The following is a 21,158-nucleotide window of genomic DNA, read 5'->3' as shown; positions in this document are numbered from 1 at the left end:
GGAAGAATTAAATTTGACTGACCATCAGTGTTTGTATAAAATTAATATAAATCATTGCATTTAGTTGATGAGATATTTCAATAAGGAAAAACTGTCACAGGATGACTAACGTGAAAACATCTCATCCTCTCTGCACCACGGAGGTTCTATCCTGACTTCCATATTGAAACAATTCATTGTTGATCACAGCAGTGGACCGACGCTGCCGAGCACTGAGAGACGTTTGCCTTTTGGCAAATAACTACATTGTGGAAATCCAAGGAAACCACAGTAGATATTTTATTTCAAGGCACATATTTTGGTGGTGTGTTTGGTGGAGAAGAAGGAATTTTATTTGGTGACTTCTGCAAATTGTTAACCAGACGGTTTCATTCAGTGAATCAGACCTCTTTTTACGTGTTTTATCATTATGTGTAACTTTGCTGTGACGAAGACGATGAAAGGAAGGTTTGTGGTCGGAGGAGGAGGAGGAGGAGGAGGAGGAGGAGGAGGAGGAGTTTGAGCTGGATTAAGGGCCGTTTGTTGGTTCCACCGGTGTTTTGGTGTATGTTGAGATCACGATGATTTAACACAATTTCTTTTTGTCGTTGGGAACTTCCTCTCTTTATGGGGCCTCAGGTCTGTTGGGGGCCGGGGGGCTCAAAAATCATCCAATCCGACACATTCAGACACCTCCCAGGTGTTCCACGCTCCTGGGGGCCTTAGTGGACTCCTCACACTTTAAGCACCGTGCAGCCTCATATTGCAAGTACTGCGGGGGTTAGGGTTAGGTGTAGGGTTCGGGGGCCCTGGGGGCCCTAGTTTTCAGCTTATGCTTTAAGTGCTGAGGAGCCTTGGGATTGTCACAGGGCCCCGCTGGTTGGATCACGCTTCAAGCCCCCGGGGGCCAAAGGGCCTTAGTGCTCGGCTTATGGTTTAAACACCAAGAGGTCTGGGGGCCGTCACACTGTAATCACCACGGGGTCTGGAGGCCCTAATGGTTTGCTAGTGGTCAGCTTGTGCAGAGTGACCTGGCATTCAACTTGTCTCAGAAGATTTAGGTCCTGCAGTGTGTGTGTGTGAGGCGGGGGGGGGGCTGCTGACGTAGCTGTCCCCCCTGGGTCTTTATAATGTCAGTCCGGTCACGAGAAAACAACACGAGCAACCGCAGAGGAAAGCATCGCGTGCAGGACTCCCAGAGGACCTGGACTCTCATGTTCGGGGGGCGTTGTGTGGCTCTTCTGGTGGGGAGGGGGGCAAGGGGGGGACACAATCCCTGGGCTGGTGTCAGGAGGGCAACTTCCATCTGCACCCTGATGACATATAACATGCAGCACATTCCCTCAGACCCGGGGCCGGGGTGGGGGGGGGGAACTGGAACCGCTCTTGCTTTCCACCGCGGCTGCTGTTCATCTGATGACTGAAATATGAGTTCTTGTGGCAATATTTGCTTTGTTACTTGAAGCCATGGCGAGACAAGGGGAGGGGGGGGGGGAATGGAATATGCCGCGTCAGCCTCAACATACCGGGAATATTGCCCCCCCCAATGCTGCTCTGTGAAAAGACAACTTTTAACACTTTGTTTTGCAAGTCAGGGATTTGGGTTATTTGTCTATGATTAATAAACTGTGCCGTTTAACTGTAGGATTTAGATCTTTATCTAAAGGTAAAACCGTTAACATCCTTCATTTATATTTAAAAACTCCAGCGTCAGAGTGGAGTTATTCTGGGTTATTTCATGTGGAGAAAAGGTGTTAAAATACACCTGCGTTGTTAACCGTTAATGAGGATTTTCCTCTGCTGCTTTGACCTGAGACTCAGTGAAAAAGTGAATTATTGTCTGCAGCTTCTTTTTATATTTGTTCTTTAGATAAGCAAAATGCAGCTTTAATTTTACTTTATTGCTTTTTTACATTACATTCCACTTACAATAAGTGCATTTCAACCATAAGGATATTATTGCAAACCTTAAATTGGTTGAAAAAATGTTTGAGATCAGTTGTTTTATCCCTACATTTGTCCCTGGGATAAGAGGAGGTCAAGAAAGGGGTCAGCGGTTTGACCTGACCCCGTTCATTTTAAACAATGACCCGAATGGAATCCAGCCTGCATCTGTGTGCAAGATGTGCCGATAACAGTTATTAAAAGTAAGTAAAGTATCACCGTTAGAAGCGCAGAAAACTGAAAGCTGTAACTGTTCTAATGATATGCATTAGATGATGTAAATCAGATGCTGTGAACTTGAACTATTTTGGGTGACACTAATGATTATTTTTCCTTAATCGATTGTTTGACCTCAGAGGCCAAAGGGACAGCTTCCCCAAAACCCCACAATGATGACACAACAATCGAAAGGAAAAGGCAGTGACTTGTAAAGCTGTAACAATAACATGTTTTTGCAGTTTTTACATAAAACTGAAACTTACACGTAAGTTTCAGTAAATGTTGGGTTGTTTCCATTCTATCAAAGCATCATAAAATCTGAGCACGAAAGGAAGAAGATTGAATTTAGTGCAACTATTTGATCTGCTGCATGCGGCTGGTGGGTGATGATGTCACTGTTCCCCTCGTCCCGTGACGTCACGCCACCAGGCATCCCCTTGGAGCGGCGGCGGGCGGAGAGGCAGAAGAGGATGAGGAGGAGATGAGCTGAAGACACGCTGGGACCTCTGCTTCTCTGTGAGTGACTTTTAAACCACTTTTAACACAAAGAAGGAGGTTTAGTTCACTTGTTTTGGTTTTCTCTTCACTTTAAATGCTCGTGGGCGCCATAAAACAGTTGTGAGGAAAAACGCTTTAAATGTAAACAGTTCCCTTCATCGCAGCTTTTATTGAACATGACGCTGGACACTTTAAAGGCGAGAGACGTGAACTGCATTCAGGCTGCTGGTTTATTATGACTGGGATGCGAGGAAGGTTGCTGCTGCTTTTCTGATGCATGTTTCAGAGGTGATCGAGGCTTTCGGACATTGCGGCTGAATCGTTTTCGTTTAACAGAAAGCAATGTGTGTAACAATGACCGTCACAACTAGAAACAACACAACAAGTTAATGCTTTTTCAGATAAAACCTTTTTTTTTTCATTGAGTAACATGATCTTAACATTGTCTTGTCTCTATTACGTAAGTTATTACATTTGTATATGTACTGTATGTCTCATTTTGAGCTTCAATTGAATAGTTGCATCCAAAACACCAGCGTCCGACGTCCCCGCGCGTCTCATCCTGCTCCTTGTGACTCCGCTCCAGAGGACTGCGCCATGCTCGCTCTCCTGCGCCCCCTGCTGGCCGCCTGCCTGTGCCTGCTGGCCCCCGGCGCGCGGGGCCGCAGCCCCGCCCGCGGCGACGGCTTCCACTACCAGGACATCAGCGACGGAAACGGAAAAGGAGAGAGTGGGTCCTTCTTTTGAACGTAGTACTTTTACTTCTAACACAATGTTTTCAGAAATGGTTTACGCCAGTGTTTGCACGTTCAAGAAATGTATGAGACATGCATGAAAATATATAAGAGAATATGCAATATACAAATACATTTGTACTGTAGTATTACTACTTTCAACTAAATAAGCTACTATTGTCAGGAAACGTACAGGGTGGAATAAGGACTACAGCTGTGAAACAATGATGATTTTTAACTCATGCTCAAACCGAAAAAAAAGGTTTTTAACCTTTAACGAATAGTGACGAAGTCAGTGCAAAGCTGGAAGATTTTTTACTCAAAGACCGACATCACAGGCTTCACCAGGGCTGCTTTGATAAGAACATTCAATATTTTTAAAAGCATTTTACTTTCCATTAAAAAGGCGTAATCAGCAGTGGAATTCATTCAAGCAACTAACCTCCATTTGTTGTCGCTTGTTATTTTTTCTTTTTGTTAAAAAACTGACTTTACATTTTTTTGGCAATTCTCTTAAATGTTTGTCAACAGAAAAACAAATGTTTTCTTAAAGTTTTAGAATTAGTATTAGTATTAGACTTTTTTTTCAAAGCAGACAAGAAGACGTTTTACTCATATCAATCATACTGTACGTTTTTAATTTAGCATATATCAAATTCATCCATGTATGTATTAGTTTCAGGGCCCTGACTTACTGACCCCTAAAAGCAACAAAGGTGGTTGGCTGCTTCCAGCCTTTAATGCTATTAGAATTTATAAAAGGCCCAGATAAGTAGAAAAATAACGTTAGCTAAATTAATCCCATCAATACGAAACCCAGAGAACAAAGTCATGATTCAGCTGTATTTGTATTTGTGGCGTCTCTTGTCTTCGTGCAGTCTATTTCAACGGGGTTCGCCTCCACGTGGAAACGCCGCGGCTTTCGGTGTCGGCCACCAGGGGCAGCAGCGTCACCCTCCCCTGCCACTTCCGCTACGAGCCCGAGCTGAGCGCGCCGCGCAGGACCAGGGTCAAGTGGTCCTGGCTGCCCGCCAACGCCGTTGCCGCCCCCGTTGCCCCCGAGGCCTTCGCCCGGGAAACCGAGGTCATGGTCGCCGTGGGCGACCGCCACCGCAGCTACGGCAGCTTCCGGGGCCGCGTGCGCCTGCGACGCTCTTCACCGGGGGACATGTCCCTCGTGATCACCGAGCTGCGGCTCAACGACACGGGGAGGTACCGGTGCGAGGTGATCGATGGGCTGGAGGACGAGAGCGTGACGGTGGAGCTGGAGCTGAGGGGTGAGCACGAAGCGTGTGTGTGTGTGTGTGTGTGTGTGTGTGTGTGTGTGTGTGTGTGTGTGTGTGTTTACAATGTCAAAATGCAACGCCGACCTTAAAAGGCCTCCACATTTCAGTTCTGCCTCAGTAATGCTCATCTCAACCACCACCTGTACATTTCTTTGTGTGACATAACAATCAAACCCCCACAATGCACTTCTCCCTCTACGTAGGTGTGGTGTTCCCCTATTACTCCCCAAGAGGACGCTACCGATTCAACTTCTTCGAGGCCCAACAAGCGTGCCAGGACCAGGAGGCCACGCTGGCCACGTTCGAGCAGCTCTTCTCCGCCTGGGAGGACGGTTTGGATTGGTGCAACGCCGGCTGGTTGGCCGACGGTACGGTGCAGTATCCCATCACGGCGCCGCGCGCCAGCTGCGGGGGCTTGGACTTGGCGCCCGGTCTCCGCAGCTACGGGCAACGGCATCGCCATTTCTACCGTTATGACGCTTTCTGCTTCTCCGCCTCGCTCAAGGGTCAGTAAGAGTGTGTGTGTTTGTGTGTGATGAGCAATAAATATAGTGCACGCTCCTCACGCCTCTCTCCTGCACCAGGCACCGTGTACTACTTAAAGCAACAGACCAAGCTCAACTTCACAGATGCCTCCAAGGCCTGTGTCGGCGACGGAGGTCGAATCGCCACGGTGGGGCATCTGTACGCCGCCTGGAGGCTCGCAGGATTGGACCGCTGCGACGCCGGCTGGCTGGCCGATGGGAGCGTCCGTTATCCCATCACGAAGGCCCGGGCTAACTGCGGCCCGCCGGAACCAGGGGTGCGTAGTTTTGGGTTTCCCCCACCCAACATGAACTTCGGAGTCTACTGTTATCGTTAGGGTCTTCGGCTCGACGGCGGACACGAACACTCAGTTTGAAACGGCTCACTGGTTCACGGCTCTGCTTCAGAGCTGTAGCCTCCGAGCAAATTTCTTCATTCGGAAGCTATTTTGGGGCCATTTGGCTCTCCGCAGGCCTGTCAGGGTCCTGACGATTTGTAGACGGATTTGTTGTAAAGGGAAACGGTGGGAAGGTAAAGGCCGTACAGTGTATAATGTCTCAAGCACATCGTCATCCTGCAGATGACGGAGGACATTTTCCCATAGTTGGTGTGTTGGTTAGTTTCCCTGCATGTTTTTTTCTCACACTTCAAATCAGGCTGATTGTGCTTGAATTCTCACATAATTCATCTACTCTATTTATTCCACCTTTACTTTCTCTCCCTCCTTAGAAGATTATAACAAACATTAGAAAAATCAATCTTCATATTGCAACTTCAAACGTTTGAGTTAAGTGCCTTGCTAAAGGGCACTTGGTGTTTAAGAGTGTTTCTCATTTTGTTCTTGTCAGATTCTTCAGACGATCGTCACTAACCGTATCCAACTGTTTCTGTCCTTTTAACACTGTGAAATGTCTTGGTCTTTGCTTTTCTCCTTGAATGTTTGTGTATCCTGTTTTTATAAAGTATAACGCATCTCTTTTTTAAGAGTAGAGCTCTGTGATGGAAAAAGCAGAAGTAAAATAGAGTAAATGTATTGTTGTAATATTTAAACTACCTGGTTTATTGTGGAGGAAGAAAAACATGTATCTGATTTTTATTATTTTCTACAATTTAATAAAAATACACTGTAAAGAACTTTGAGACACTTTCATTTATTTAGAAGAAATCTGATGTTGTATGAAATCTAAAAGTTACTTTAAATCATGAATTTAAGTTGAGAATCTCTAGTCTTTCATTTATAATCATCTATTAGAAATCTTTGCAGGTGGTTTGATGGATTTCGGCAGATCGGAAACCTCTGGATCCAAAAAGGTAAAACAACTTATAAGTGTGTAATGTTACAGCAGGAGGGAAAACCGTTACTCTCTTTATTTCAATATCGTTTTAAGTATCGTCTCCATCACATTTGAGAAATCTTCTTCACTGTAGCACAATGTTCATTTAGTTGCCAAAATAGACCATAAAGAAGAGTATCATTAAGGCGGGGCTTTCTTGTGATTGACAGGTTCGTACTACGGCTTTGTGTCTCCCCAGTTGGGGTTAGAACTGATCATTAGCTCTCACATGAATTATATGCTGAATTGCTGGATTTGTAGCGATGATTTTCATAAACCTCCTCTGGTTGCAGCTGCTCAAGGTGCCACACAGTTTTGCTCGCGGTCCTGACAGGAACACCGGGGTAGAAAGGTGAGATGGGACATCGACAAAACGGCCCCTGTGTGGATGCACTTTTAGACGTGTGGGGTCCAACGTCCGGGTGTGAACACATGACCCAGTGACCGGCTTTTATAAACACCTCCTATTTACACCTGCTGGTCAAACACATAAACACGCACAGGGATTACGTGCCTGCACGCACATGAATGCACGCACAACATAGATGCATGCATGTACTTGTGTGCGTGCAGAGCGACGCCCACCCATAGCAGATCTGTTTGCGCTGACCCCAGGTGATGAAGGTGGAGGCTGTGGGGGCCAATGAAGGAGCTCTTTATTGTGTGTTTTTTCTCGGTCGGATTCCACAGGAGGGTAAAAACAAACTAAATGACGGGTTTTTTTCTCGGGCTCAGAGTTCAGCTCAAATTCAAACAGCTGCAGAGGAAAGACGATGTTCCCTGAAAATGACAGAAAATCTCAGTATGTGATTCCTCAGCGTGGAATTACAAACCAGAACACTTTCACTACGCAGAGACAGATGATTCCAGGTTTTATTTGGTACAGCACGCTGCGAGGTCACATGAGGATTGGGGGTCTGAACAAAGTTGTCCTGTAATAGTAAAATAATTGCAGTACACATCAGGAGCATCCACGTAGATTTAGTTCATTTCTTGTACGTGCACAAAATGTATAAACCTCTAGGTGTTTCACTATGTGGCGTCATCATCCTCACTCCTCACTTTCATATTCTGCAGCGTGACTATGAGAGTACCAGTTGGACTGTGTGTGTGTCTGTGTGTGTGTGGTAGCTGTTTTGGTGTTAGTAAGTTGTTCTGTGAGAACAGGCACAAGTATTTTCTCTCAGTGTTAAAAAGCAAATCTTGACCTTTTAAAAGGTCATGGTCGACATTTCGTAACTTCCACATCCACTACCTTTTCGTCATGCTTATAATAATTTCTACTGCTTCTATTCTCTAAAAGTGTGCAATGTCTCAAGTCACAACAACGTGATTCTCGCCGACAGGATTCGTCGATTGCTCTTTAAAAGTCACAAACTCCAACCTGCAGAACTGGGCGCGCTTCTTTTTGTGACCAGGTCCCGGCCTCAGCGTCACACCGTACATCTCACTTCTCAGCACGGTTTCTTTGCCATGTGTCAGCTGCAGGTGAGGTCTGGTAATTCTTTAATGTTTTAAAGTGCTCCGGATTCAAATGATTAGCACAGAATTGACTGAAGACTCCCAAAAGTGCGCGAGTGCTGATTATTTCAATCCAGGTCTGTTGCAGCGATTTTATTCACATCTTGAACTTGGATTTCTATTTTCGTCATTGATTGGAACAGCACAATCTTTTTTCGGTTTGTGAGATGCAGCTGGTTGTGGGCTGATTATTTGGGGTTCTGAATGATGCAGATAACTTTCCCTAACGTATCGGCAGGTATTTTCCCCTCTTCTAACCTGACCGTGTTGCAGGTTAAGAGGGGCTCATCGCTGCCTTTTAAAGGGTCACTGCGTTTGAGAATCACTGTCTTTGTCTACAACTTAAGCTTAACAGTTTTCGTCTCGCCAGGCTGACACACAATTAAAGTCTTTAGAGACCGAATAAAAGTTATGAAGACTACTGAAACAGAAATCTATAAAAATACCCTAAAAATATATCAAAAGTTTGTGTGACAATGTGTTTGACTTCAGAGAATCCAGCTGCAATCGAAAACACTTATTTGGGCTGATTTGGACGGTGTGTGTGTGTGTCCCTCTAAAGCCTCTGACTATTTCATCTACTTTGTATGCAGTGCTGGCAACCAGAAACATGTGCAATGAGATAATGCTTCCCAATACTAGATCACAGCTATAAATTAGACAGTACAAATACACAGAAAAAACTACCTTCAGAAGGTGCGGGGTGACGCTCAAAGATCCAAATCATCAGTCAAGTACACTATCACTGTATAAATGTGCTTTAGTTTGTGTATGTGTGTGTGTGTGTGTGTGTGTGTGTGTGTGTAAATACATGGTGGGGACTATTATCTTTTTGGTCCGGCATTTGCATTGGTGTCCATGCTTCTTTCCAAGAGGGGGACCTTTGTGGCTCTCTGTTCTATGTCCTTTTCATTGCTGCTCAGTGCAGCTTCCTCTGTCGCTGTTGGCTGCCGACCCCTTTACTTCTTCTCCATAGGGATCTTTTGTGTAGCCTGTTGCTGCTGGTTCCGGCTGGGGGAGAGGGAAGAAAAAGGCACGCATACTGATGACATCATGAAAACATAAGTTGTCAATCGAGGCATAAATCCCCCTGAAGTAACTAAAAGGACCAGCTTGGCTCTTCATCAGCTCAGCAGCAGGTGTAATTCACGTGCTTTATAGTCTACGTATCTCCTTCACGAATAAAGTGGATCAAAAACAAGTACTTTTGTTACATGCATATATTAGACCTCGCGATAAATGATGAAAGTGGGCTTTTTGCACATACTTATATGACTGTAGTTCCATTTAAGCTACTTTCATTCCTTTATTTTGCAATTCACATTCATCCATTCACAGTGAGCCGGAGGTTTCCCGTTGAAATGGAACACTGTGTTACTTTAGACGAGTTTTTTTAGGCTTCCTTTACAACAAATCAGGCGGACGCGCCAGCCTACCCAGTGAATCGTAGGCGGGTGGGGCAGAAGAACTCATATGACCCGGCATAGTATCAGCATGGCTCCCAGAAGTAGATCACTGAGGTGACCCCCTCCATACAACACTAATTGCTAATCCTAGCAACGCCTGATCTGTTGTGAAGGCATGCCTTAATGTTGTTAACAGTATCAACCGTCACAGGCTGAATCTGAATTCTGTGGTCATGGCGTGGAATCCTTCTAAGAATTAATTCTCTTATTTTTTTACTTGTCAAACATTCTTTTAGAGCTTTTAACTGAGCTCCATTTTCACGTTTTTGTTTTACACACATTCTAAAATAATGAATGGTGTATCCATGTCTGAGCATTTCCCTCACCTTCTGTACATTCCACTTGTGGCTCCTCCCACATTCCACCTGGCATGCAGCGTACGACTGGCAGGTGGCGCTGCGTGTAGCCTGCGTCACACTGGTAGCGGACTATGGAGTCGACCGGGTAGTGCTCTCGGCCGCTGCCCATCGGCCGGCCGTGTTCCACGTCAGGGGGAGCCCCACAGGTGACTGAAAAAAAAACAAAAGCCGACAACATGTAGTGAGTTGAAGTTTTTTTTAGTCATCCAACTATCTCACATCTCGAGCTAACAACACGTACCCCTCAGCAAGCTTACCTGGTCCGGTCTTGCAGGTGAAGGAAAGGTGTTTGTCGCAGGGCATATCGCTCCACTGTCCGCCCTCGTGCCCGACCATCACCACGCAGTCCCCCTCGGAGTAGTTATCTGGCTGGTTGGGCCTCCAGATCTCAAATGTCTAAGGAAGGTAAAAGGACAAATCAATGAGTCTATAAAACAAGATGCAGCTGTGTGGATAGTTGTTCAGCAACCAAACTTACCAGAGGGCTGCCGTCTGTCCATTGGAACTCGTTCTGCACGTCTTTGTCATTGAGTCCAATCCATTGGAAGTCTCGGCCATTAGCTGCATTGCAAAGAAACATTTATTTAAGCTTCCAAACTATATGTAGAGTACATGTGTTATCTCATGCTGGGCTTACAACTCAAGCCTCTGAGGCTTGAGATAGACCGATACGTAGTGATCGCTGGAGCAATATGATAGAAAAGCAAAGCCGGCAACTATTAAAAAACGGCTACTAGTGTTTATGCACACAGCTACTCACAGTTGATGAACTGTTGCTCCTCCTGGGAGCCGATGCTAACCAGATGGGCATTGACCTCCTGACAGAGTTGTTCAGCCTCAGACCAGGTAGCTCGCCCGGCGAAGTCGAGGTAACAGCTGCCCATGAACTCCAACCAGCCCTCAGCACAGCGCTGCACAGCTGCACACAAAGACATACATGTCAAAACAACTCCAGGTATCCAGCGTTTTTGCCTTAGGAACAGTATTATATCCCTAGAATTACAGCAAAATATACACGTAAAGCACATACCATCCACCACTTCAGGCTGCTCCACTACAGCGGGGGTCACAAATGAAACTGACGGTGCTGTGGTTGGGCTGGTGTAAGCTGCGTCTGGAGTCACTACATACAGAGTAGGTCCTGCAAGGCTTTCCTGACTCTCCTCCCCGAGGCCTGGTTGGCCGAGATTGGCAATGACCTCGGTGTGAGTCATCAGTGATCCAGGCGGTAAGGTGACAGAAAGACTCTCGGCGGTTGGTTTTTCATCGTGGGCTCCGCTTCCCGAGAAAAGCAAGCTTTGTTCCAAAGCGCCACTGAACTCATGGTGGACCCCCGAACCGCTTCCTTCACCGCTGACCTCCACCACTCCACGGCCCTGCTCGGGGACGCGCACCGATGGCGGTAGGGTCACCGCCAACATCTCATTGTATGTTAGGAAGTTGACATCGTCACCACTGTGCAGACTAAAGTCTCCAGAGGCAGAGCCCGAGACCCCGGATGGAAAACCAGATGGATAACCACTTGGAAAGCCGCTGTGGAACCCGGATCCAGAAGGCCGATATCCAGACACCTCCTGTTCCCCAGACGGCTCTCCTGTCAGGTCAACGGCCCTGTGGTCGACAAATAAGATGCCAGAAAATTCGCCAGAGCCCGATGCGGACATACCTCCAGATCCCGAGGTACTTGATTCCGAGAAAGACCCGCTGCTATCAACGCCTCCCTGGCCTAACTCCTGCTTAGTGAGCTTTTGGTGAGTTTTCGACACCTTGTTCATCTTCCTATGCACCATGATGATCACAGAGTCTCCGCCACTGCCACTGATGTCCCCACTTCCGCTGATAAAACCTGATCCGGATACACTGAAGCCGGAGTGTTGGGTGTCGACCCCCTCCCCGGATCCGGATGCACTACCCAGTTCTCCAGATGTGATGAGGAAAGCGCTTCCTCCTTCCGCCTCTTGTGGGCCTCCAGAGGCAGACTGATCCCCGGAGAAGACATCAGTGCTTCCGCTGAAGACGATGGTTTGTCCCGACCCGGAGGCGTCACCACTGGTACCAGAAGTGCTGGACTCACCAGAGCCCTCCCCGCTGGCTGAGTCATCAGCTGAACCGGAGCAGGACACTTCAACAGGGACCGGAGGTAAACGGTATGCCACTGCGGGAAATATCGAGAAGAATTAAGAGTGTGTTAGATTTAGCTTTATTTATTATCTTTGATCCGTGGCCTTTTCATTCACACATTTTTTTTCCATTTGTCTTACCAATTTGCACAGCTTCCTGAGGTTTGATGATTGTCCCGTTGTCAATATTAGTAATATTTACATTTTCACTGTCATGTCCAGTAGTTTCCACTAAAAACAAACATGATATCAATGATGAATATACACAGACCAAACAAGCAATTCAAGATTCACGCATTTTTTAAAGTTTAAAACTTCTAGATCAAATCAAGGTAAATAAAAGGTCCAAGAATCCAGATATTTCTCACCCGTTGGAGCAAAGTAATCAACTGTGACTTTTGTCTTGTTAATGAAATCCACTGTCACGATTGTCAGATTCACACCAGTTTCATTCGCAAATTGAACAACTGGAACTTCAGCTGGAAAAAAAAATCCAAAAGAAATGATCATGCCAGACAATTCTCCTGAATGCTACTCCATAGAAATGTTTTTCTTCCTACCTTTGAAACAGTAGGCGTCGTAGCGTGAGTGCTCATCAGGAAACCCTGTCTGGTTGGGGTAGGTGTAAATGATGTGGACCCCAACCTGACCGCCTCCACAGTGGGACCTGGGGGTTGTGATTGGGTAGCGGACGCTGCGGTCCATCAACCAGCCCGGACGGCACTTGTCAAGCCCCTGGTTCCAGGCCGCGAAGAGCTGCCCGGTGGTGGCCAGGGTGGTGTTGAGTTTCTGACAGTGCTGCACAGCTTCCTCGTAGGAGAAGCTGTCATAGTCACTGGTGAAAAAGACCTCACCTGCATTCAGGAAAGAAATCAGAGGAGCTCAAACATGGCAGACACAAATAGTTAGGTAGGTAGATGTGTGAGTGGGCTCCTCACCTCGCAGACGTTCCACATAACAAAACACATCGTAACGTTCGCTGGCTGGTCTCACTCCGTAGGATCGGACTCCTGGGAGGTGGGGCAGATTACCTGCACAGTTATCTCTAGGTGACACGATGGGATACCTGAGCATGGGAGAGTATAATGGGGGCAGTATTTTTAAGGCTTTGCTTTTTTGTGCTATCCCTCCAGGAATCAGAACATGGTTGTCTCATGCTACACAAGCTTTGAGTTTACCTCACGGTCTGGTCGCCCAGCCAGCCAGCATCACATTGGTGAAGGCCTTTCTCGAAGGCCGCCTGCAGCTGCAGGGAGCTGGCGATGACCGCTCCGATGCTCTGGCAGGCCTGCTGAGCCTCCATGAACGTCAGAGTGTACCGACCGGTGATGGATCGATAGTGGAACACCACACCTGGGAAATGTGAGCGGGAAAAAAACATATTAGGACGGAAGGTCAAAGTCAAAAAGTTTTATTTCATATTATTTCAAACATTTATCAATATCTTATCTGCTGTAATGTAGCCAATGACAATAATGACACAGTGATACTCCAACCCAATAAAGACAAAAATACACAATGCTAAAGTAAATATTCTCAATATAACATGTTTATTGGGACTGCTTTTCCAACCTGAATACAGCAATATTGTTTTTGGTAGGTAGGCAGTTATTGGAATGGCTCTATATTGCATAAATGTTGTAGACGGTTTTAATTTTTGTTGGCATCAATTTGCAGAGATGCTAAAGGGATTACTCTCGTTTTGTAATGAGGTGAAGGTTCATCATGCAAATTTTAATATTTCAAGATTTTAAATAAATAGTCCAAAATGGAAACCAACTTACCTGTGGGAGCCATGGCAGCATCTTGGTCTGTCACACTGGGAGGGATGGGCACTGGGGTGAAGGTGTCAATTTCTCCATGCTTGAATTCCTCTCTCCCAGGTGACAGGGTGACGCCCGGGTACTTCCGCGGTTCAGGTGTCATGCGGATGATGTCTGGGAAAGGCGTGGTGCTCTCATCCACGGTGACCTCGCCATCTGGGGAGACAAGATTTCATAATTCCATGACAAGATTGGTAGTTTAGGACTGAACCTAAAATAGAGTCATTTTGTCTGCTACCTCCGAAGCAGACAGCCTCGTAGCGAGAGTCAGGGTTGGGGTATCCCGTCTGGTTGGGGAACAGGTAGACGGTTCTCACTCCCAGGAGCCCCCCTCCACACTGAGGCCTGGCAATGTTGATGGGGTAGCGTACGCTCCTGTCCGCCAGCCAGCCAGCGTTACACACGTCCATGCCGGCCTTCCAGGCCAGGTAAAGCTCCCCGGTGGTAGCGAGACGGGCACCGAGTTTGGCACACTGATCTACTGCTTCATAGAAGCTAAACTTCTCTACTGACATGGAGTAGAAGACCCTGCCTAGGGGGAGAGGGGAGAGGGGAGGGGGATATAAAAACACGTTGACGTGACAATCGTCTTGACACACACTACAGAGGTTTCATTTCAGGTAGCTCATGTGGCTTATTTTGTTAGAGGAATTTACCTGACAGCTTCTCAGCAAAACAGTACACATCGTAGGTCTCGTTGACATCCCTCACACCGTAAGTTCTCACGCCGGGGAAGTCCTCCTTGTCTCCGAAGCAACGCTCCCGTGGCTCGTGAATGGGGTACCTTATGATTCAGAGAAACCTTGGTCGGCAGATGTACTTTGATGAAAACACATAAACAGCCCCAGTTATTTTACTCTATTATTTGTTGTTAATGTTATCCCTCTCGATGAAAGTGGAACATCCAGAATAAGCCAAATAAAGTCCACAAAGAGGTGAAGGGATTGGTGCTGGGAGTAGATCAGTGCAGAGTCAGTGAGTGGGGAACTCTACCTGACAGTCTGATCAGAAAGCCATCCAGCATCGCACTGGTGATATCCGTCGTCGTAGGCGGCTTGCAACTGGGCCGGGGTGGCAATGGTCGCACTGTTCTGGATGCAGGCTGCCTTCGCCTTCTCAAACGTCAGGGTGTAGCGGGTCGAGATGGCTCGGTAGTGGAACACGATGCCTGTAAGATACGGAGAGTGAGTTGACCACCAACATTTGAAACAAGTTCCATGTGTGAACAGACACTGCATGCGTTGAGTCGATAAGGACATTAATATTGTAGTGACGTATTGAATTGAAGAATGTTTCTGTGGCATACCCTGAACTTCGATGTGCACAGAGTCATAGCTGTCCTCAATGCCGTGCATCACCTCACAGCGGTAGATGCCAGAATCTTTGGACCTCAGCTCTGTTATCTCCAGGGTGGCGTCAGTGGACACAAGCGGGTAGTTGATCATCGTCACTCTGTCCAAATACTCCGCTTCCACTTTAATTTTCCCCCTAGACGCCACCAGGATGGTGGTGACTCTCTCCTTGGTTACATAGGTCCATTTGATGCGGTGGGAGAGTGGGGCGACGGTCGGGGCTCCGGGGTCATTGACAGTGTTTTCCTGGAAATAACAGGGCACCACCACCTTGCTGCCCAGCAGAGGACGGAGAGGCATCTCCACGGGGATGCTGACACGCAATGTGCCATCCAATTCTATAGTGATGGAACATCAAGTTATTGTCAAGTGAATTTGTCAAGTTGTCTTTGTCTGTTAGAAATGAGGATACAATCTCATGATGATGATACGTTTACAACCTGCTTCACAAACTAAGCAAAACACATTTTTTGTAGAACTATTTTTTAACCAAATGTACATATTTTTTTTCCATGAAATTTTTTAACCTGAATTTTTTTAACTTTTTAAACCAAATCTTTTTTGATTTTTTTTCGAACCAAATATCTTTTTTACTTTTTCTTCCAAAACGTTCTTGACTAAATATATTTTGATACTTTTTCTTCATGACATTTATTGACCTAATATTTTTTTACATTTACATTTACATTTTTTACATTACTTGAATACATATCTTTTACATTTTTCGTCCAAATATTTTTAAACATTTTCTTCCATGACATATTCATATTTTTTATATTTTTTTTATATTTGTTGCCCCAATATTTTAAAAATATTTTTGTCTTCCCCCCCCATTTCTCTTTATGCCTACGGGTATGTATGTATGTGTATATATGTACGTGTGTGTATGTATGTGTGTACCCTGTCTGTGTTGAAAATGCAAAAATAAAGTGAAATATTTTTGTCCCACATATTTTTTGACCAAATTTGTTTTGACATTTTTTAACCAAATACTTTTAGAAATTTTTGCATCCATGACATTTAAAAAAAAAATGTAAACAAGCATTTTGGGGTTTCTCTCCCCCAATAAAGGTTTTACTCATTGCAGCAGTACTTTTCTCTTATTCGGCTTATAACGTTTTGGGGAAATATTGTATCTCTACAAATTTTTGGGAAAAAAGTTTGTAAATCATTAACATGTTTTATTAAGTAAAATAATTAGTTGGATAATGGATTTATAAAAAAGTAAATTCTGAATAATAACGTTTCCAAAAGGTCTGGAGACACATGTTTAATTTGTATACTACGACTATAAAGATATGAATCCATCAAACAAAACCTCACTTACCGTCTTGGTTTTCAGGCTCAAACAATACTGTTGCCGAGATGAGGGGCAAGGACACACACAGCAGAAGTAGGGGCGTCATGGTTACCTAAAACACACCCAAATAAACAACACAATCCGTGGATGTTAAGGTAAATTACAGAAAAGGACAGGCTGAACTCAAAGTGAAGTAAACTAACGTTATGAAAAGTTCTTTATCTGAGAGGCTGCCCTTAATGAACAGTGCAGCGAGTGTTGAAGGAACTAGTGGAATTTCAAAAATGATTTTCCCCTTCCCCCGTGAGTCGTGTACGCTTACATTAATAATTCGTGCTATTCAGGACTCTCTGCATTTGGTTATTACGTCAGCCGCGTCGGTTTAAATGGAAATCGTAAGTCAGGAGTGACTCATAGTTTGGAAATCCCATACCTGCTCGCTGACGGATGAAAGCCCCTTTGTCTCTCAACACAGGAAAGGTTTTTAGTGCTAAAATTAGGCTCAAAATTAGAATTTTTTTCTGTTTTCTCTGTTCTTTTTTTGTCTCTTTGTGTGCGTATGGAATATTTATACAATTTGCGCATGGATGAAAAAAAAAATCTTCAGTGTGGATCCAACCAAAATGAGATAATATTTATATCTTCTAATATCACAGGTTGAGTTCCTTCTTAGCGACGCTGGTGTCATTACTGGAGGGAAAGAAACATTTGGTCGGCACATCACTACTTCGATGCAATTTTATACCGGTAGTTAAGAGGTAGGGATGATGAATGCAACAGTCAAGGGATCATCTGACTTTTCCTTTATTGATCTTCTATCATGTATTTTGGTTGATGACCAGATTTCTGCAAAACAAGTGACATTCCCACAAACCTCAGCTGATTAGAACAGATGTGCTGAATTTAGAGGGTGAACATCACTCGTTCTGTACATCACTTTGTTGTCATTGCTGTTTGTAAAACAGAAAGTTTTCTGCCCATTTCACATAAAAGACAGTGAAGCATGCAAATTGGCAAACACACAAGCAAAAACATGATTTACTTCATACGATCAATGTTTAAAAACACCTGTGTTTGAGACAAAAGTCAAACTTGACCCTACTTTGGTTCACCAACTGGCAATCTCGGCCCCAAAACATCAGCTCTGCCATGGAAAAACCCACATTTCCAATGCTGTGACGTGACGTCCTGCGCGTCCAAAGAAACCCGTTGGGAGTCTGAACCCTCCTTGTGCTGCGTTGCTAGAACACGACCAGCTGATTTCAAACCAGCGCACGGTGGCTTTTACAACCAATAAACTGTTTCCAGAAGCTGACCTCAGGTCAGCAGCCCGGTGAAAGACTTAAAGAGACTTTTAAAAAAAAGTTAATTTACATTCATTGTAGCACACTGTGAGTGAACAATGCATGAATATGTGTGTGTGTGTGTGTGTGTGGGCACTGCTAGAGCTCTCAGTTCCTCATATCCAGGACATACAGGAGCCTCCACTAGGACTAATTTGCCCTGCTGTCTAAGATCTGTCTAAGAGTGAATGTTTGCTCAGTTTGGGAGGAAACAGAAAATACCACATGCCATATGGAAACAGATCCCTGTGGAATGATCCCACACTGCTAAAGCTTTTCTTATCAGTCCGTGAAGTTCAGTCCGCTCTTCACCATGACGTGTTTCAACTCCACGACAACTTGCTGATTTGTGGCTTTTATTCCCGACTCTAACACATAACCTTCTTGGATTAGCCCCAATTTGCAACACTTTCCAAAACACAGGCTCTCATGAATTTGAAGACCTCACTCGGTCTGCACGTATTAGGGTCAGTACAAGACGCTTCTTCAGGTGACTATTTTAGACGAAATTTTGGCGAATTTTAGAAGAAACTGGTATCTTCTTTCATCCGTTGGAGCCACACAACGAGCCACACAACGTCATTCTCGGGTCCAGACAATTGAATCCGGCCCAAACCTCCACCCCCCTTCAAGAGGTGGATACAATGGACGCGACCCTTTGTTTCTCAGTATCCGCCTCTTTGGACACATCGTTTGAACCGCGGGCCACTTCACAACGCGCTCTGGCATCGGGGGGCGGGCAGCACCCGGGCGCAGGTCGGGCCGCTCGGCCCCCTCGCCATTCAGCGGCTGGGGGTGTGCTGCTTGCTCCCTCGTCCGCTCGCCGTGGTATGTTCCGCTCCCAGCTGAGGCAGGGGCCAGTAAGGCCTTGGTCTGTTCCAGCAACGGCCAGGGGCGGGGTCTTGGAGAGGGGGGGGGGGTGTAGGGTGCGACCCCGCCAAGGTAAACACAAGTATGGGCATCCAGGGGAGGCTCACTGCCCCCCCCCTCCCCACTCCCAACCCTCCAGAGTCCCTCAGCAGAAGAACAGAGTTGACATTGATACGCACACAGAGACACAGAGCTACACTCATAGATCACCACGGGGATGTGAGGGCCGCGCACGTCAGATGCCTCCAAGAAAACGCATGGCAGTGTATGTCTGTGTGTGTGTGTGTGTGTGTGTGTGCGTGCGTACGTGCATCGCCATACAGACACGTACTGTAGGGCCTGAACACACACAGACTCTTGTACAGCCGGGTAGGTGGAGGGGTGGGGGGATATTCATATTCTCAGGTGCCTGTGGGTACATTAGGCCACGCCTTCACGCAGGGACACGCTTTCGTTAGTTTAAGGTGGCAAACGGGTACAAAAAGGTCGACTGACTCGGACGCCTGCGAACGTTCCGCTGGCTTTGACTGAACGTTTTGTCCACGGCTCGATTTCATTTCTCGAGATCTGAAAATGTTGATTCACGACGTTTACTCCAATTTCCCACATTGCAAGAATTAATATTGTTTTCCCCAATAATCTAACACAGTTTCACATGCATGGATTTAAACTCGAGAAGAACATTTTCCCCTCTTTCTCTTTGAGGTCCGGATCAAGTGGAAGTGGAAGTGACTTACAGTCACTGTTCGTTGATATAAAAATGTTTCCTTCACTTTTAGTGTGTTATTCCCTGTGAGGCCCCGCAGGCTTTGTAAAGACGATTGCAAGATGGAGATGAAGAAATACATATTCATGCTGTACACAATAGTATACCTTAATTCACACTGTGAACTAGTGAATAACTAGATTATTATTTGACCCTTTTAGGCCTTTGATAACGATCTAAAGTGTTCTCTTTAAATGAAGGAGCGTGTAGACATATAGCAGAGACAAGTCACAGGTACGCTCTTTACGCATTAAAGAGTCAAGGAGTCTTTGACTGCTGGCTGGCGGAGATGGACGTTGAGTAATTATGCTACAAGATATGAATTCACATACGCAACTCTCCATCCACCCAGAATGCAAATAACACACAGCACAACTAAAGAAACAAATCCATCAGTTCTGACTTTACAACAATCCGTTAGCTGTAAAGAAAAGCTGACTACCAGACCACCAGACTACCAGGGGGCAAAGTCCCCCCAGCCAAAAAATGGACTCAAAGGTACCCGTCTTAATTCATGACTAACTACCCAGCCACAGAAAAAGACACACATACTCAACCAGTATCCTGCCTCCCCCCCCCCTCCCCAATCAGAGGATGCGGAGAATTTCCCCTAAAAACCTGTGACAATATTCCTCGACATGGACTCCAGCTGTGAGATGGAAACGTACCGTTGATGCTCCAAAGCTCCCGGGCCAGCAACTCCGAGGGTCTCTCACTCCTGCCTGAGTAGAAGAGCAGAAAGAAGCTTTATTCAAACTCCACCACGCATTAAGATGTTGGAAAGAGGGAGGGAGGGAGGGAGGGGGAGAGAGAGAGAGAGAGAGAGAGAGAGAGAGAGATCCTCTCCTGCCAGTTGGTGAGGTCATACAAACAGACTCGAATATCAAATCTGAAGCAGGTTCTCACTTCATCTGGAGAAATAAACGGATTGTTGGTCAAATCGAGAGATTTGATTCCTGTCAAGAATGAAGATGAAATGTTGAGAATAAATGTAAATTGTGAGATTATACTCCAACAGTAATATTCTATTAATGTATGATTGACATTCTGTGTTTGTACTTTAATTTAATTTTTAATAATAAAATCTTTATGGGCACTAATAAAAAAACTGTAACATTATTTGGACATTTTATTTTTCCTACTTCTCAAAATTAAAACTTAGTAAATATTATCCCTGTAGTTGTCAATGTTGTCTCTACTATGTAAATATCAGGATAGGTACTGATATATGTAAAAGTACTAATACTACGTTAAAAAAAGTAAAAGGTCTGCATTGAAGTAATGAAGTAATTGAACAATAAAATGTCAGTGTTTTCCTCATGCGTACGATGATCATTACTTTGATGTTGTAGGGATGCCCTTTCTTAACTGATCACTACACCTATTGGTTGTTTTATAATCAATGTTTTAGTTGGATTCATTTCCAAGAAACCTATTAGCACGTCTCTGGTGAACATCATATTCAAAGTGGAACTTTGTGTGATACACAAATTCACAGATGTGTCAATCAAAAGTGAATGAATTTCTTTGGCTGAGGACAAGGTTTTGCTTATTGCTTTTACAGTTTAATAGAGTGTTAGGTAGTTTTATTTAGAGCGATACATAATATCCTGTAAGAACTAGTAGCTCTAAAAAGAAAAACTTTTTATGAGGCTACAGCTTTGTGATGTACTTTCCAGCTCTGAGGTTTTTTTTTATACAGAAGTAGGAGAGGGGGGG

The 21,158-nt window shown here is 45.2% G+C and overlaps 2 protein-coding genes across 4 annotated transcripts; one reads left to right on the top strand and one right to left on the bottom strand.

Annotated features, from left to right (window-relative positions):
* Window positions 1–2,558: 2,558 nt before the first annotated feature.
* hapln3 (hyaluronan and proteoglycan link protein 3) lies at window positions 2,559–6,319 on the top strand. Of its 3 annotated transcripts, none has more exons than XM_040163330.2 (5): window positions 2,559–2,658; window positions 3,177–3,370; window positions 4,253–4,651; window positions 4,864–5,166; window positions 5,245–6,319. In XM_040163330.2, exons 2-5 carry the CDS (start codon window positions 3,238–3,240, stop codon window positions 5,520–5,522), a joined length of 1,113 nt encoding a protein of 370 aa, XP_040019264.1. In that variant the 5' UTR covers window positions 2,559–2,658; window positions 3,177–3,237; the 3' UTR covers window positions 5,523–6,319. The 3 variants fall into 3 exon arrangements, with proteins under 3 accessions (XP_040019264.1, XP_040019263.1, XP_040019265.1); XM_040163329.2 differs by having other exon boundaries at window positions 2,562–2,658; window positions 3,159–3,370; XM_040163331.2 differs by having other exon boundaries at window positions 2,574–2,658; window positions 3,227–3,370.
* Window positions 6,320–7,376: 1,057 nt separating this feature from the next.
* On the bottom strand, window positions 7,377–20,182 carry acanb (aggrecan b). Its single transcript, XM_040163328.2, has 18 exons — window positions 20,108–20,182; window positions 16,488–16,572; window positions 15,115–15,498; window positions 14,802–14,976; window positions 14,465–14,592; window positions 14,047–14,340; window positions 13,770–13,964; window positions 13,164–13,338; window positions 12,924–13,051; window positions 12,546–12,839; window positions 12,354–12,464; window positions 12,127–12,216; window positions 10,896–12,020; window positions 10,626–10,784; window positions 10,344–10,426; window positions 10,123–10,261; window positions 9,833–10,015; window positions 7,377–9,051 (listed from the first exon to the last, which is right to left on the bottom strand). The coding sequence occupies exons 2-18, from the start codon at window positions 16,564–16,566 to the stop codon at window positions 8,960–8,962; spliced, it is 3,834 nt and encodes a 1,277-aa protein (XP_040019262.2). The 5' UTR covers window positions 16,567–16,572; window positions 20,108–20,182; the 3' UTR covers window positions 7,377–8,959.
* Between the last annotated feature and the right edge of the window lie 976 nt (window positions 20,183–21,158).

Source organism: Gasterosteus aculeatus, chromosome X (assembly GCF_964276395.1).
Source record: "Gasterosteus aculeatus chromosome X, fGasAcu3.hap1.1, whole genome shotgun sequence".
NCBI classification, from domain to species: domain Eukaryota; kingdom Metazoa; phylum Chordata; class Actinopteri; order Perciformes; family Gasterosteidae; genus Gasterosteus; species Gasterosteus aculeatus.
The sequence above is the reverse complement of the archived record's forward strand: the minus strand, read 5'-3'. Positions and strand labels throughout refer to the sequence as shown.